Source organism: Lipotes vexillifer, unplaced genomic scaffold (genome assembly GCF_000442215.2).
Source record: "Lipotes vexillifer unplaced genomic scaffold, Lipotes_vexillifer_v1.1 scaffold4, whole genome shotgun sequence".
Classification (NCBI taxonomy): domain Eukaryota; kingdom Metazoa; phylum Chordata; class Mammalia; order Artiodactyla; family Lipotidae; genus Lipotes; species Lipotes vexillifer.
In genome coordinates this window covers 380,445-398,752 of record NW_006785876.1, presented here as the reverse complement: position 1 = coordinate 398,752, position 18,308 = coordinate 380,445, and the positions used below count along the sequence as shown (strand labels likewise).

The following is an 18,308-nucleotide window of genomic DNA, read 5'->3' as shown; positions in this document are numbered from 1 at the left end:
TTTCAGTTTTTCACCATTGAGAACAGTGTTGGCTGTGGGTTTGTCATATATGGCCTTTATTATGTTGAGGTAAGTTCCCTCTATGCCTATTTTCTGGAGGGTTTTTATCATAAATCGGTGTTGCATTTTGTCAGAAGCTTTTTCTGCATCTATTGAGATGATCATATGGTTTTTCTCCTTCAATTTGTTAATATGGTGTATCACATTGATTGATTTGAGTATATTGAAGAATCCTTTATGCTAGTATATTTGAAAACTTAAACAAAACACAAAATTCTCCTGAAAGGGCCAGGAATATCCAAGGTAATTTTGAAGAAAAACAGAGAAGGGGAAGGAGAGGGAAGACAGGTGTTCAGTTTGTCAGATTTTATGATACTGTAAAATTATAGTAATTAAAACAGTATGGTAAAGGCACAAGGCTAGGCAAATTAAGGAAACAGAGTACAGATCTTAAAAAGAGATTTAGAGGGCTTCCCTGGTGGCGCAATGGTTGGGAGTCCGCCTGCCGATGCAGGAGACATGGGTTTGTGCCCCAGTCTGGGAAGATCTCACATGCTGCGGAGCGGCTGGGCCCGTGAGCCATGGCTGCTGAGCCTGCGCGTCCGGAGCCTGTGCTCTGCAACGGGAGAGGCCACAACAGTGAGAGGCCTGCGTACCGCAAAAAAAAAAAAAGAAGAATGTATCAATACTGGTTTATCGGTTGTAACAAATGGACCACACTAATGCAGATGTTAATGAAAGGAGAAACTGTTGGGGGAGAGAGTTTATGGGAACTTTACTTTCTGTGCAATCTTTCTGTAAACCTAAAAATGCCCTTAAAAATAATAAAGTCTATTAAAAACAGGTGATTAATTTAAAAAAAGATTTAGATACGTATGAAAACTTTATATGTGACTAAAGTAACATAAATTAGTGGAGGAAAGCGATGAACTGTTCATTAAATGGTGCTGGGGAAATTAGCTAACCTTATGAATAAAAGGTGAGAGTAGATCTGTATTTAATAGCATACCAAAAATAAATCCTAAGTAGATTAAAGAACCAACCGTGAAAAGCAAAATTTGAGAACTTTTAGAAGAAAATATAGGGAGATATCTTTATAAATTTGGGGTTGGAAAGAATTTATATACAAGAAAGGGAAAACACAAATCATATAGGAAAAGATTAATATTTCAACTTAACATTAACCAAGAAAGGACTGACATCCTGCCAGTGAGGTAACTCATAGCCACAAGTGTAATTCCACTTCCATGTGTGTGTGTGTGTGTGTGTGTGTGTGTGTGTAAATATATACATATATATGTCTTACATATTCCTTGAAGAAACTCTTACCTACGTACACAAGAAGACACGTTTGTAATCACAAAGAAAACAACAGTAACAATCTAATTGTCCCTTTGGTATATTTATACATTGAAATATTTTATATACTTCACACAAATGAACTAGATTTATCTGGCTATTGAACGTTCCTTCATCCTGGTTTAATGTTTATTGTAGACGTTAATATTGTTGACCATATATTCCCCTTCTTCTCCTGGGCACACAACAAGTTAGCCCTCTCCTAACGCCTTTGAAGTTAGGTAAGGCCCTGTGACTTGCCTTAGTGAACAAAATGTGAGCAAAGTGATGTGTGTTGCTTTGGGGGAGGAGTTTTAAGAGCCAGTGCCCAGTTCACTCCCTTCTCACTGCTGCTGTGATTGAGGAAGCACATATCAATCAATACAAAGCTTCCGTCACTAGGTTCCCTGCGTGATGTAATGCTCAGTGTCACCTTGCTGATCATCGTTGAATGCATAGTGTGGGTGAAAAATAAATGTGTGCTATTTAAGCACCTGGGAGAATGGAGGCTGTCTCTTACTGCAGCTTAAGCTACCTACAGTGTGATTTTATGTCTCAGCTCAGTTTATTGTGTATCTTGTGCCACTTCCTTTAGTTCTCTCTTCCAAATCATAGAACACTTCCCCTTTTCCATGAGATGGAGGTACCATGACTTAGCCTCTAAATATAGTCCTTTATCTCTTCTCCTTTCAAAGTCAGAGGGGGCTTTTCTATAAGCCCCTTCTCTGCCAGTACACTGCCCTCACAGGTTACTTTACCAGAGATTCTGCTTATTGCTTTAGAGTTAAGCTTCATAGTCAAGGGATTCATGGCCAGAAAATCCAATCTCTCTCCCTTCCTCCTTCCCTTCCTCTCTTTATCTGTGGATGGCTGTCCTTATCTACAGAGAGCAAAGCAAGCAGTGAAGGTATATGAGATGAGGGAGCAAAGCAAGTAGTGAAGGTAGATGAGGGCTCGAGTACAGGCATGCCCACCTTTGAAACGTTAATGCATTGCTTAGAAGATACGTGTAAGATTATTTACTCCGCATCATTATAAAGTTAGAAATGTTTTGGCATGATAGTAGTACTGCTCACCCTCTCTCTTTGCATAGTGTATAATATTATACTGAAAAGTATAGTATATATCTAATAAGAAATTGTCTTTTTTTCAAGCCGTTTTAAAATTTTGTAAAGTAAGCTACACATCTTGAATGTAAGTAGCTAAGGTTAATTGTAGATTTAGGTTAAATAATTTAAATTTCTGAAGAAAATCGCAGCGCTAGTAAATGCACAAAAAAGGTCCCAGTGGACTTAAAATGCTCTCACCTTTTATCATTCTCTTCTCAGTGTTTAGAGAATCTACATCATTTTTGGACAGCTATATCATTTTGTGGATACCCTAGACTTTTGTAAATGAACCAGGTGGATGTGGACTTGAAGTACATAGAGAGACACAGAATCAAAACAAAGCTGGTGTTTCAGAATGCAGCAGTTCATGAACAAAGAGATGAGCGTATGTGTTGAATTGCTCAGAATAGTAAACAGACAAAAAAGGGAAATGAATCATGGCCGAGGGCAACTGTATATTCTGCAAAGAGATTGGTACCATGTCCTGGATTGTTTTCCTGCTTTATGAATTCTAAAATACTGAATCTATATATGTCATGCTTCTTTAAACAAACTTGCTACATTTATTAAGTGTAATAAATATGTACAGTTTAGAGAATACTAATAAAACAAGTGCCTATGTACCTATCGCCTCACGAGTATAGAAGAAAACCAGTAGTTTTGAAGCCCCTCCAGGATTTCATCTTGGAAATGAAATCAATTAATGTTTGGACACATTGGTGGGTGTCCCTCCAAGATTTCATCTCCCTCTTTCTCATACAAACGATCGTGAATTTTGTGTAATAATTCCCTGGATTTCCTTTTTAGTTTTACATTTATATATGTATCCCTAAACAAATTATATTTTTAGTTTTGCCTTTTTGAAAAGCTTTGTATAAATGAACTCATACACTGTGTTTTTCTGTGCCTTGCTTTTCTCATTCAACACTGTTTTTTGATTAATCAATTTGGATATAGCTGTAGTTAATTAATCTCAACTACTGTGTCGTTTCCCACTGTAGTAATATTTCACAATGTATTTATCCATTCTATATTTTATGGGGTATCATGTTTCTTTGTAATAAAATTCTTTAGGGTTAATTGCTACATGTGGTTTGGTTTGTTCCAGCCTCAGGTTCATCTTTTTTAAAAGCTATTTAGCATGGAAATGTGTTCATATCTTGAGATAATCAAGATGCTCTAATTTCTATTTTATTATTGATAGTAATTAATTAATTTTGTTCATAGCACACTGGTGGGATATATTTGGCTTCTTTATCTTGATGCTGAATCTTGTGTTGGATTCACAGTTCCCATGGAGAACGTTGCAACAATTGCTGATTGTGCCAGTGTGATTGAAGGAGTCAGTCGGAGCCGAAATGCCTTGCTGAATGGGGACACTAAGAACTATGATTGGGATTCTGGCTATACATGTCATCAGCTAGGAAGTGGTGCAATTGTGGTTCAACTGGCACAGCCATACATGATTGGGTCAATACGGTAAGAAGATTCCCTTTCATTTATTACTTTTAAAATGGAAGACATGTGCAAATTGTATTTTGGTACATTGATGATCCCAGTAACTTCAGTGAAGATACTCTTCTGTTCTTTGCTCTAAATATTGAGAGGAGGGGATGGAAAAGGAGGGACAAAGATATACAAGGTGCTTGTTTGGATTTTCTGGTGGGGAGATGCACCAAAGTTAGACTTGTGGAGGGACTAGTTTAGATTTGTGGAGGGAGAGGACTAAGGCCTCTCCCTGGATACGGCACAAGTCTCAGTTTGTATTGGTTAGGGACTTACAGGATATCAAAATCATTTTCAACTCGAATAAATGACTTTATATATGAACCAAACAGATCTGAATATGAAACCTGGTTCTAAAAGATCTTTTTACTAATCTTCATGTCTGGGTTTTTGGTTGTTTTCATTTTGTTTTGTTTTGTTTCGCTTTGCTTTAAGAAGGGAACTTTAACCCACTATTGCTTGATTTGTAGGATCATATAATTTTAAAATGTGACACTGGTGACATCTCCCAGAGGATATACTTTAGTTCAAGTGAGTCATCTGGGTCTCAAATAGGCTGCCCTTTTTTTTTTTAAGGTTCTAAGAAGGTCTCTGAAAGACTAATGTTGTGTGTGTGTGTGTGTGTGTGTGTGTGTGTGTGTGTGTGTGTGTATTTTTTAAACACAAGATATTTTACATTATATCTTAGCCTGCCAGAGGTAGAGATGTTGGTGAGACATGACTGCCTTCCTGCCGTCGTGCTGTACCACATTTTCCTTACTGTTTCCTGTTCTCATTTTAAAGTTAGTATGTGTAAAGAAAGAAACAGCACAAAAAATAAGGTAGTGGGATTCTAATAGACAAAGGTTTATTGATGTCTCAGCTAATAACTTAAGAGGTTAATGCTGCTTGTCAGTTCCCTGGGGTACCCTGACAAGTGATGCTGGATTTCTTGGAGGATTCAGACTGTTGGTTTCTTCATTTAAATTGTCAACCTCTTTTCATAAAGGGCCACATACAGGTTGAGTACCACAGGCAACAAATCACAGATAAAGAAGACTTGAATTCATACTGCAGGCCAGACAACTCACTTTGTGCTTAGGAAGGGGGAGGACACAAGCCACAATCAGTCTGGACAAGCTAGCAGTATAAATAAACTTCCATCAGATAGCCATCAACGCGCCCTCCTTCATTCTTCTCAGCTGCATACATTAACTAAAGTAATCATAAGCCATCTATTTAATAAGTCATTCTAGAATCTTTGTCATAAATGGTGTGAAACTTATCTGAATATTTCCCATTACAATCTTTTTCTCTTTACTTTAAAAATATGGAAAACAATTGTCCTTCTCTTGTCTTATAGTCTGCACAATTTCTTGACGATTACCAATTGTGTCTCTGAGATTACATCTGCAGTTTCTTTCAGAAGGCTTGGTGTGTAACACATCTGAGCAGGAGACTTGAAATCATTTAAAATGACTAGATATTTTCTTTCACTTCACCTATTTGGGGCTTCAGGTTTCTCTTATGTTTGTTCTGCCATTTCTAATTTGAAAACCAGTCTTCTTGCCAATGAAGATAGAAGCAAACTGGCAGCTTAGCAGCTCTGCCCACTCTCTTTTAATGTTCCCTGTATTCTGTCTGCTTACCTGGCACCCCACATTCTCCACCCCCCATCCAACAACGGTCCCTGTGCATCTCAAAGCAATATGTCAGAAATGGAATTCTACCATTCTCCCCTTTCCCTGCTCAAGTTGCCTCACACTGCGATTTCCTCATCTGATTTAGTGGTACTGCTCATCCACCCATCCACTGAGCCAAAAACATGGAAATCTTCCTAAACTCCTTCCTTTCCCTCACCTCCCCTACTGAACCAGTCAACTGTCAATACCAGCTCCTACATATCTCACAAATCCTTCCTCTCTTCCCCATCCCCACTGCCATCACCATAGTTGCACCTTTGTAGTTTCTCTTCTCTACCTAGCTCTTCTTTCCCCACCTGCAACCATCTCCCACACTGTTACCACAAATCTGACGTGGTCATGCCCCTTCTTAAGAGGATTCATGGCTACTATTTGCCTTAAGGAGAAAGTTCAGACAACAGCATTAAGAACATGTGACTTGGGCTTCCCTGGTGGCGCAGTGGTTGAGAGTCTGCCTGCCGATGCAGGGGACACGGGTTCGTGCACCGGTCCGGGAAGATCCCACATGCCGCGGAGCAGCTAGGCCCGTGAGCCATGGCCGCTGAGCCTGCGCGTCCAGAACCTGTGCTCCGCAACGGGAGAGGCCACAACAGTGAGAGGCCCGCGTACTGCAAAAAAAAAAAAAGAACACGTGACTTACTTCTGTCTGTACAGCCTTGTCTCCTGCCTCTCCACCCACCCCTACACGTACTGTCTCAACCTATCCAGCTACTTGCAGTTTTGCACGTGTCACCCCTCTCTTACCCCATGCCTTCAACTCTTAGAACATGCTGTTCTCATTACATGTGTGTCTCACTACCTTCTCATCACCCCTTTTTACCTGGCTCTTATAACCCCTTCAAGACTTCACTCCTTTGGGAATGCTTCCCTAACCTTCTATCATCTCCTGGGCTGATTTAGACATCCCTATTAAATGATTCTGTACATTCTGTATGTAATTCCTCCCAGAACATTTGTCATGTTTGTATTATAATTGTTTACTTGCTGCCTCCTCCCCACCTCACCCGATATATGAAGCCTGTGACAACTCGGAATAAGTGTTCCTTGACAGATTGAATGTGCAGATGAGGTAGTCTATCAAGATAGAAGGGGAAATTATAGCGGGTATAGTGGGAGATCTAGAATTTTAGATCGAGCAGGGACCTCATGAGGTCATTGCCAAGGTGACAACTCAGAAAGAGACAAACAAGCTTTTCATGTGGCAAGGCTACCTTAGCCTCTAGCTCTACTCAAACAGTCAGAGATGTTGAATCTGACTCCAGATAAAAGGTGTTACTGGAGCTTAAGAGAGACAAGAGAGAACAGTGCCGTTTGGTTTTCTTTAAATGTGGAAAAAGAATGGTTCTCCCCAAACAATTTTTTTTTCCTGACTCAGAGGGGGATCATGAGCATGAGCACAACCAAAAGCAGAATTGTGTATCTCAGCACCGCGTGAAGCCTCCACCTTCCTTAAGCCCAGCTATTGCTTTTGCAGTGAGAAAATCCATGCAATTGAAGCCCCATGAAACTGGCTGAACGCTCAGAGAGACACATCTCTATGAAACTAACATTACCTTGTCAGGAACTGCATTTGCCTCTTCTGTGACATTATCAATAAGAAAGGGAGAGAGGGATTTCTTAACCACCAATGCCTCTGGGTGATGCTGCATATCTCAGCAGGCCATGGTTAGCAGCAGCTGATGTGCCCAGACAGATGTTTATTGATAGGAAACTAGATCAGTGGCACCTCTTCATGGGGATGGGTAACTGACAAATGACAGGTTGATTAGTCAGTGACATTTGACCCATGGCTTCTATTGCTTGTGATGACTCACTTGCTTTCCTAGTCACTGTATCCAAAGACGCCCAGATTCCAGATCAAGACATAGAGGGAGAGCATTACAGAGCTGAGTGACTAACATTTTCTCCATCTAAGAGTGAGGAGATCTGGCAATTCTGGAACCTCTTCCTCTGGGAGCCCAATCACAAGGTATACTGACTTTAAAATTTCAGGTTTCTTTGTAAATGGTGAACACAGAGGCAAATGTCTCAAACATGGGTTATCTTGATTACTGCATTCTTTATTCCTAAGAGAGGACAGAATTATTGTGTGGATAAGATTTCTTTTGTTTGTCTGTTTTCATCCACATAAACCATTTCTTCCTTTCCTGAGCGTTTCCCCTGTAGCTGGGTAGGCAAGCAGAGCTTCTTTCTTTCTTTTTTTTTTTTTAAAAATTATGTATTTATTTAGTTTTGGCTGTGTTGGGCCTTCGTTGCTACACACAGGCTTTCTCTAGTCACGGCGAGCGGGGGCTACTCTTCAGTGCAATGTGTGGGCTTTTCATTGTGGTGGCTTCTCTTGTTGCAAAGCATAGGCTGTAGGCGCACGGGCTTCAGTAGTTGCAGCATGCGGGCTCAGCAGTTGTGGCTCACGGGCTCTATAGCGCAGGCTCAGTAGTTGTGGCCCGTGGGCTTAGCTGCTCCAAGGCATGTGGGATCTTCCCAGACCAGGGCTTGAACCCATGTCCCCTGCATTGGCAGGCGGATTCTTAACCACTGCACCACCAGGGAAGTCCCCAGCTTCTTTCTTGACAGACAATGCCCACATCTAACCACAGTTAGTGGGAACCTAGTCCTGCTAGTGCGTGTGGAATGGCAAGTACCCTTGTGGATCCTGGAAAGGCTGACCTTGAAACCTGATCTCTGACTGTCTCCTCCTCCCTTCATTTTCTTTCATTCACTCAACATTTTTTGAGCCTTTAACTGTGTGCTAGGCACTATTCTAAACCCTGGGGCTACAGCATTGACTCCAGAAAACAAACATCAGTTTTCTCACAGAACTGACATTCTTGTTGGGGGAGGGGACAGTGGTGGATAACCAGTAAACAACACTATTTGTAATATGTCAGATATTTCAAAGATGGAGCCATCAGAAGGGAGGACTAGGGGTTGGAGACAGCACAGCTTTAGATTGGGTGTTCAGGAAGGTCTCACTGTGCAGAGCCTGAAGGATGGGAAGAGTAAGCCATTGGGGGACCTGGGGGATGAGCCTCACAGGCAGAGTGCCAAGGCCCCGAGGCAGAGCACGTGAGGCAGGTTGCAGGAGCAGCAAGGAGGCCAGGGTGGCTGGAGTAGAGTGAGGGAGGGGGGGAGAGTAAGAGGCAAGGCGATGGAGGTGACTTGCAGAGGTGGCAGCCCTGAGATGTTTTGTTACTGTTTCTATATTCAGTCACCAGCTCCCCAAAGCATCCCATCCACCACCACAAACCCATCCCAGTGTTTCATTAGCACCATTAGAGGCGAGTTTTCTTTGCTGAGGAGAGGAGGGGCGGGGCTGGGGGGCCATGTGGCTTTTGAAGCCACCTTCTTTTTTTTTTTTTTTTTAACATCTTTAATGGGGTATAATTGCTTTACAATGGTGTGTTAGCTTCTGCTTTATAACAGAGTGAGTCAGTTATACATATACATATGCTCCCATATCTCTTCCCTCTTTGTCTCCCTCCCTCCCACCCTCCCTATCCCATCCCTCCAGACAGCCACAAAGAACCGAGCTGGTTTCCCTGTGCCATGCGGCTGCTTCCCACTGGCTACCTACCTTACGTTTGTTAGTATATATATGTCCATGTCCCTCTCTCGCCCTAACACACTTCACCCTTCCCCCTCCCCATATCCTCAAGTCTGTTCTCCAGTAGGTCTCTGTCTTTATTCCTGTTTTAGAAGCCACCTTCTTTGTTCCTGACCAGCCTTTGTCCAGTCAGCTCCCAGGAAAGAGACAGAGGGAGGCATCCTAGTCCTTGCAGTTTATATGAAACTTTCTCCCCATCTTTGGTGTTTATTTCTCTTTCCCAAGAGCCAGAGCAGGCAGTATAACTTGGAAGTAAAGGAGTTTGTTTTGTTGCTAGGTTTACAGGCACAGTGTAACTTGTTCATTTTATTTGAGAGAAAAGGAGAGAAGTTGCCTGGAATGTGCCTTAAAAGTGGGTAACTAGTAGTAATTATATCATTTTCATGCCTTTTTAAAAACATTAAAATTTAAATAACAGGAAATCTTCAGAGGCCTGACCACATAAAACAACCACATAGTAACTAACCAAATCTACCTAAGTCTTAGTTTATAGTCCCTCTGTCGCCTTAGTTTAAGACTTATTATCTTTCTACTTGCTAATCATGATATCCTTTTAAGTATTTTCAGGTTAGTATGAGAAATCACATGTGCTGTGCATTAGGCATATGTATCACCCAGTCTTTTTCAGCTAGTAAGTGACAGCACTTTGTTGAAACCCTCATTATTAGATAGTCAGTTAAATTAACAATTCTTACATTAGCTTGAAAATGATGGTTTTGTAACTGATAATGCAGTACTGTAAGTGAAATACCCGTAATGCTTTAACTAACCTAATTGTGAGTAGGTAGGCTGTTGGAAGATGAAACAGTGCAGGTAGATGCAACTAAATAAACCCATAGTCTCTCTAGGTGTTATGAGGATTAAGGAGTTGATGACACAAAAATATTTTGAGTTCCTCAGTTGGAAAATGTTATATGAATGTAATATGTTAGGACAAAATGGATCTAACCCAAAGTATGTTCTTGGTGGGTATTCATAATCTCTTTATTCTGTCAGGAGGAGGTTTTTACTTTGCAATAGGAAAAAAACCCAGTTCTACCACTTATAAAAGTTAACCTGGCACAGAATTTCTGAACCACAAATCAGTTTATGCCTTGCAGTTATTAAACGTAGATAAAGCAATAGAAAGTTGATCCTTTTAAAAAAAAAAAAATTAGATATGTTGCTGTGCTCCTTATTCATCCCAGCATATATTTCCTTCTCTTTGAGCTGTTAAACCCACACCCAGTTCAGTTGCCCTTTCACTATTGTGTGGCTGCAACCATTCTAGATTATCTATTCAGTTTGTAAATCAGAAATCCCTTTTTCACTGCTGTTTTTCCTTCGTCCCACTGCTGACCACCCTGCCAAGCTATTGCTCATCCACTTCCCTCCCAAGGATAAGCACAGAAAAGAAAAAGGAGAGGAATCACAGACCATTCCATTTTGTGTCCTGTTTAATAGCTCCAAATGAAGGCTTAGTCCATGAAGGTGGGGAGAGAAATTGAACCAATGACTCAAATGATGTTTTGTAATTATTTGAGTATTTTCTATGTCTGTGCAGCCCTCAAGTTCTTGTAGAACCACAGATAATCTCAAGTTGAAGATAGTGATTGTAGTATTGAGATGGACTTGGATCTTTGCAATGATTTCCAAGTGCCTGGTACAGTACTCTGTGCTGTGAGTACTCAGTAAACACTCATTGACTAGCTGACAACATAGTATGTTAGTGCAACTAAAGGGAGTTCTATCTATCAAATAAATTGGACATCATATTTGCTCAGCGTGTCTGTTCTAAGTATATGTGAGGAAACTGCTGAAGATCTGGCATCTCCAGCAAATGACTAAGACGAAACTCTGGTGTTAGGTGCTGACAGGAGCACAGGTAAGGACTCTTGCCTCAAGTTTCATGCTGCTTCCATTTCATTCTATCTGAGTGCTGCACAGGCAAGCATACATTTATTTACATTAGGACAGCCTTCTTTGCAACCTAGAGAGTGAAAAGTTTCCTTTTTATAGTCTAAAGAATACAACAAACTTCTAAAAGTATGACTTCTCTGCCTTGGATTAAGATTGCCTATAATTCTAGTCAAAATTGGAAAGATATTTTACCAAATTTGCTTCATATCAGTCATGTCACAGCCCTGAACCAAGGAATTCTTCCTTGTCTTGCTGATCCATGATTAATTTACCAAACGTTGTTTCTCTCACAGCCTATCTGCATCGCACTAAAGTCTTCTCTTATCACCCTCAGACCTCAGAACTCTGGTTCCGAGAAAAATTGTTGAATGAAAAATTACAGTTGTGGTTCTCAGTAGATGCTGGAGTCTGAACTGTCATGAATACTAAGGCGACCAGAAATCCTGGAGCCTGGAAACAGCAGAGTTTTAGTGAATGGTAAATATGTCTCAGCTAGTTTCATCCCAGATGTATCTCAAAACCAGGAAGTATTGCTATGGCAACTAAATTGCTTGTTAAAAATACAGGAGGGGGGCTAGAATTCAGATGTTCTTTGGAAAAACAGGAAAGGTTAAATGCTCCCCCCAAAAGTGTGTGTGTGTTTGATTTACCTCACATGTCAACCATTTATTTCTCTTGAGCGATTAGAGGAGTTGACAACTAGTCATCATGAAATATAGCTGAATACATGAAAAGAAAAATCCTTTCAGTTTTCAAAGATTAACCCATCAAGAAGACATTTTTACAGAGGATATCACCCCATTTGACGCAATATTTCATGCACAAATGTATGTTTAGTAATTATCCAGAATCGTTAATTTGATACCCCTCTGAAACAAATACTTTACCAGTAGTGCTTTAAATAATCATTTTAAAAACTGGAATCATTCACCTTGGAAGATCAAATGAATGGAAAGCATCAACCTTCTCCTTCTGTGGTTTTACTTTGACAGATGTTCCAAACACTGCTTCCCCCAAGATTAGCCATACAGGATCACAGAAATGTGGCTGTTCTCTTAAGGGCTAGCAGAAGCATAGGACTTTCAGCAAATTCACCAAAATTTCTACAGATTTAATACATCAAATTGCTTGAATCTGTCTTTTGAGTATTAAGTAAATGAAGCTATTCTGACATCTGATGAAGGGTCACCTTCATTTAAGAAATTACTTCTTGAATTAATCCAAAACAGTAATCTATCTTTCAAAACCTTCCAGTAATCTATCTTTCAAAACCTTCAATCCTCAGATACTCTTAAATCAGAGATTTTTTTCCCTAGGAGCCCCAATTTGTCACCTTGTTAAGATGCTTTTGGTGCATCATGGTAGCACTTGATGTCTGTCTGTCTGTCTTGTCTCTCTCTCCTCTCCCTCTCTCCCTCTCTCTTTAAACTTTGCCCTTTGTAACCTGGTAACCACAGAGGCACTTGACCAAAACATTCTTGTATCTTTAGTGAAGAACAAGCAGAAGCACTGAGACAAGAACAACTCTTCCACTTCCCCTTCTTGCTTCTTCCCCATCCATCCACTTCCATTCTGCATCCTTCTCTTAGGAAAAGTGATTATGATGACAGGCTGGTTGGTACCCCTCAAGGACTCCTTTCAGCAACTTTCCTGGACACTCAGGGCCTTAGCTCCCGCTGAGGAATCATTTTTTTTCTGCTTTGTTACCTCTTTCAACAATGTGTCAGATTCAGTATAAGGAGTATTGGTTACATAGATAAATGCAGAGTGTGCTTTTACTTCTGCCTGTATTTTCTTTCCTGTGCCCTTAAGACCTAATGGTAAGGATCCTCTTTCTTCCTTTTACTTATGACGTCTGAAACCATGTCCCTCAGTGATTATGACATTACCACCCTTGCCACATTCTCCTTTTACTGTAACCAAACACCAGTCAAGACTGTTTAGATTTTCCATACAATTTAATGGTCCTTTTAGTTGCCATGTCTTTCAGTAGCTCTGGAGTTTTAGCTGCTTCACTGTCTCCATTTAAGATGTGAAGAGACTACAGTATAATTTGAGTTCCTTCTCTTTTTCTCTACCATCAACGTGGTGATACCACCAGTGCTAAAACTCTTCCTTCAAAGATTCCAGTTTGTTGCACAATCCTACAGAGCCTCTTACGGCCTTAAAAAGAAAATGAGAGAAGGCATTGTAGCTTCTGGTTCAACCCACTCTCATTTCTTAAGGATATAAATTATAGAACCTTTCATTAAATGCTATGGCTAAGACTTGACACATTAAAAATAAATAAAATTTCATTTTTATTACTAGCCCTCATATGTTCCAAAGGAGCTTACATTTAGCTGCACATAACAAAGAACCTGATTAAGAAAGACTACTTATTTATTTATTTTTATTATTTTATGGTTGCACCGTGTGGCTTGTGGGATCTTCGTTCCCCAACCAGAGATTGAACCTGTGCCCTCAGCAGTGAGACTGCAGAGTCCTAGCCACTGGACCACCAGGGAATTCCCAAGAAAGCCTTTTTAAATGTTTTTAAAACTATTTTGGTTTTGTTTTGCTTTTGTTTGTTTGTCTCCGTCTCACATAACAAAAAGTCTACAGGTGGGTGGCTGCTAGAATTGGTTCTGCAATTCAGTGAGCTCTTTGATTTTCTTGGTCTTTTCTACTTGTATTTTTGCCCCAGAGAACAGGACAGCTGCTACAGCTTTACCTACCACGTCTGCATTTAGGCAGGAAGAAGGAGAGCAAAGTGGTAAAAGTGTAAAGAGCCCTGCCAGTCAAGTCTGTCCCGTTTTATTAGGAAAAGCCAAAGCTTTATTTGAAGCCCCACCTAGCCAACTTCCATTTAGTTATCAGGTAGAACTATGTCATGCAGTCACTCCTAGCACGTCTGGCAAAGAAGCTGAGGGTCATGGTAAGGAGTTGGCTCATCCAGTCAACAACTCTGCCACAGACACTACCTCCTGCTTGACATTTCACATCTACTTTGAAATTTTTATAGATCTCCATATTTCATGTGTTTGGTATATTTTTTAAAAAACAGCTTTATTGAGATATAATCCATATATTGTACAATTTACCTATTTAAAATGTATAATTCAGGGGCTTCCCTGGTGGCGCAGTGGTTGAGAGTCCGCCTGCCGATGCAGGGGACACGGGTTCGTGCCCCAGTCCAGGAGGATCCCACATGCCGAGGAGCGGCTGGGCCCGTGAGCCATGGCCGCTGAGCCTGCACGTCCGGAGCTGTGCTCCGCAACGAGAGAGGCCACAACAGTGAGAAGCCCGCGTACCGCAAAATAAATAAATAAATAAATAAAATAAAATAAAATAAATAAAATGTATAATTCAGTAGGTTTTTTTTCCATTTACTTTTTTTAATGCCCACAGCTTCTGGATGCATCTAAAACAGTAAATAAAATAATTGTATTTTATATTATTCTCAACTTCAAAAATTTTCTGTAAATAAAACGCCTATATCTGCTTACTGGGTAATTCTGCTCCAGAATGAGAAGCATTACTGATTATATATCTTTGATCTCTTATTCATGAAATTTACCTCTTGGAAAAAAACTTTAAGTTTCTGTTACAAATTGTTACCTAGCATTTAATTTACTGTGACTGATCTTCATGCTTTACCAGCAGAGTGATAGTGGAAGTACCTAATAAAATTTGGGAGGCAGGCAAGATCCCAAGTACCCTCTGATCAAAAGGAGAATAAATTTTGTTTGGTGTGGTTTTGCTCTAGTTAAGTTTATTTTAAACATTTCTGAATTTTTGTTAAAATTGTCAATCCATATGGAGTCTGTTAACCAGACATATTTGATTAACCAAAATACCTGTTTACCTAACCAGGTTATAGGGACTTGACTTTTTTTCTGTACATATAAAATTCTAATATCAGAAATTTCACTGCATATCCATGTTTTTTTTTTTTTTCTTTTTTTTTCTTTTTTTCTTTTTTTTTTTCTCTTTTTTTTTTTTCTTTCTTTTTTTTTTCTTGCGTTATGCGGGCCTCTCACTGTCGTGGCCTCTCCCATTTGCGGAGCACAGGCTCCGGACGCGCAGGCTCAGTGGCCATGGCTCACGGGCCCAGCCGCTCCGCGGCATGTGGGATCTTCCCGAAACGGGGCACGAACCCGCGTCTCCTGCATCGGCAGGCGGACTCTCAAGCACTGCGCCACCAGGGAAGCTTTTTTTTTTTTTTTTTTTTTTTTTTTTTTGGTACGCGGGCCTCTCACTGCTGTGGCCTCTCCCGTTGTGGAGCACAGGCTCCGGATCTGCAGGCTCAGCAGCCATAGCTCACGGGCCCAGCCTCTCCGCGGCATGTGGGATCTTCCCGGACTGGGGTACGAACCTGTGTCCCCTGCATCGGCAGGTGGACTCTCAACCACTGTGCCACTAGGGAAGCCCTATCCATGTTATTTTGAAATGGTAGATTAAATTATGTCAAAAGTCCTGCTGGAAATAACATTTTCAGTTTTTTAAATTTTATTTATTTATTTTTATTTATTTATTTATTTATTTTTGGCTGTGTTGGGTCTTCGTTTCTGTGCGAGGGCTTTCTCTAGTTGTGGCGAGCGGGGGCCACTCTTCATCGTGGTGTGCGGGCCTCTCACTGTCACGGCCTCTCTTGTTGCAGAGCACAAGCTCCAGACGTGCAGTCTCAGTAGTTGTGGCTCACGGGCCTAGTTGCTCTGCGACATGTGGGATCCTCCCAGACCAGGGCTCGAACCTGTGTCCCCTGCATTGGCAGGCAGATTCTCAACCAATGTGCCACCAGGGAAGCCCCACATTTTCAGTTTTTAAGATCTGGAGTTAAAACACAGCCCTAGCATGAAAAGATACATTAAGAGACCTCTGATTTTCTAAGGGGATATTGGGGAATAACTGTTATACCACCTCCAGTCTTTTCCTCCTAAGTCTTGGAATGTGGTGTTTGTAGGATTACAATGAATATTTCTGGTTTCTGGAACTTCTGAAACGTGAAGTACAATAAGCGGGAAGGTGATTGTAGCAACACCACAATTCTAGATCTTGGGAGAAAAAATTAAAATACCTTCTGCTTTTCCTACCAGCATTTCCTTGTGCCTTCCCCGATCCCCATTTCACTCCTCCCCAAAATGGTAGTTATGGTCAAAGCATTTAGTCCCTTTCTGGGAGAGATGCTGATCAGATGCGTGAATTTGCAGGAACAAGAGTGGGCCACATTTCAGTGGAAGCACTTCTTGTGTCTCTTGTCTTCCACTAGGCCCTAAGTGGGATGGGCCAGGACTAATTCTCCTAGAAAGAGGCCCTGTCCTTCTTTGTTCCTACCTCTCCCCACCTCTCTCTCTCCTCTCTTCTGTCCTCACAACAAACACACCTATCCTTTCTTCTCCTTGGGCATTCTTACTTCCTCTTCTATCTTTTAGGGTGGCCAGGGTAAGATTACTGCCTCAACCCAGGGATAGCTCAGTGCTAGGCAGCAGGGGACCATGATCTCTCCTGTACTCACTCTGTTTTGGTGGTACTAAAATGTGTATTGGGTTGATCCTTCCTTAAATTGTAGTGGTAAGAAGCAAGAATAAGTTTTGGGTGTGGAAAAGGGACAGAACAGGCCTCCTAGCTTGCTTTGGGTGAAGCTGTTCAGGCATAACCAACTTGGGGAAAAGGTGTGCTTATGCCTTTTGATTAGAGTTTTGGGTCAAAAATTCTACTAGCAATAAAGTGTCCCTTTGCTTCCCACTTGCTGGGACTTTCCTTGGCATGTACTTACCTCAAGAACCTTGTGGGAAGGAGTAGTTACAGTCTAAGATAATAGATCTTGTTCCTGATTCTCTTAGGCATATATCATTTAATTGTCCCCCGATGTCTAATGCAAACCCTTGTCAATTTTCTTCCTGATATCTCACTTTCTGTATTCACTTCTTCTCTAAGGTTTAAAATAATAATAAACATCTATAATCAAATAGTGTCTTTATTAGGAAGCTCATGATAGTCCTATTAGAAATAGATAAAGCATTATCTATAGAGAATTGTTTGAGAATTGGCAGTGACCCAATAAATAATATCTTGTTGATAATAACGTTCTTAGTAAAATAGGTAAATTGCTTTGTCATGATTGTGTTCACTATAGTGAGATTTTAGCTGTATATGTTAGACTCAGGGAAAAAGTAGAGAATTCACAGCGACTATTTGGGAAGAACATGGAAATAGAGTCATCCATTTAAAACTGGTTTCATTAAAGATTCCAAATAAGTAGTTTTGTTAAAACACTAAGCAGCAAAAGGTTTTTATTGTTTTGTGGTCATAGACTGCCCTGGTCAGGTATTCTTGTAAGATGCTTTTTATAATCACACTAGACAGCACTGGAGAGATAGCAAGGGGATAGAGCCTTGCAAATCCATTTTCTCCTGGTGACCAATAAACAACCCTGTCTACCTAATTGGTGTGGTTTAGTCTGTGGTGTCATCTTCCCATATAACTGAGATATTAGTGTTTTACTGCTGTCATATTAACTGCCTTATCATTGACTATATAACTTTTGTGTGTGTATTACTTATTGACTTTAAATGTCTCTATAACTTCTTCACCCTTCCCTGCTGCCTCCATGCTATTTGTAGAGATCTGGAGGGTGGTGGTCAGTGACTGTTCTGCTTGCAAATATCTTCAGTTTGAGAATGTAGCGCCTAGGCACTTCATCAGTTCTGGGAACAGAGAGGGTTTGGGAATGGTTTTCAGGTTTTCATTTTTAATTGGAATTTTTCTCCCTCCCTTCCTTCCTTCCTTTTCTTTTACTCTTAGCAGAAATACCAGAAACTTGGGGTGAAAAGCAAGCCAAGAATTATCGGTACAGTTGTCACAGTAACAGCGATGGGATTAGGACTATAGCAGAATCTAAAAACTCCGTGTGGAATTTGCTACATGAAAATCTATTGAAACACTTTCAACAGAATAAAGGGATTTTAGCCATTTCTGGGCTAAGCTCAGCTTTAAACTATATCTTTTTTTTTTTTTTTTTTCCTGCGGTACGCGGGCCTCTCACTGTTGTGGCCTCTCCCGTTGCGGAGCACAGGCCCCAGACGCGCAGGCTCAGCGGCCATGTCTCACGGGCCCAGCCGCTCTGCGGCATGTGGGATCTTCCCGGACCGGGGCACAAACCCGTGTTCCCTAAATCGTCAGGCGGAC

General features: G+C 40.8%; 1 protein-coding gene across 3 annotated transcripts in view; it reads left to right on the top strand.

Annotated features, from left to right (window-relative positions):
* Positions 1-18,308, top strand: part of BTBD9 (BTB domain containing 9) — a 424,705-nt gene that overhangs the window by 315,784 nt on the left and 90,613 nt on the right. For all 3 annotated transcript variants that reach the window (XM_007458166.1, XM_007458168.1, XM_007458167.1), the window contains one exon: positions 3,737-3,926. In XM_007458166.1, the coding sequence (XP_007458228.1) occupies positions 3,737-3,926 (190 nt within the window). The remainder of the gene's footprint in view (positions 1-3,736; positions 3,927-18,308) is intronic.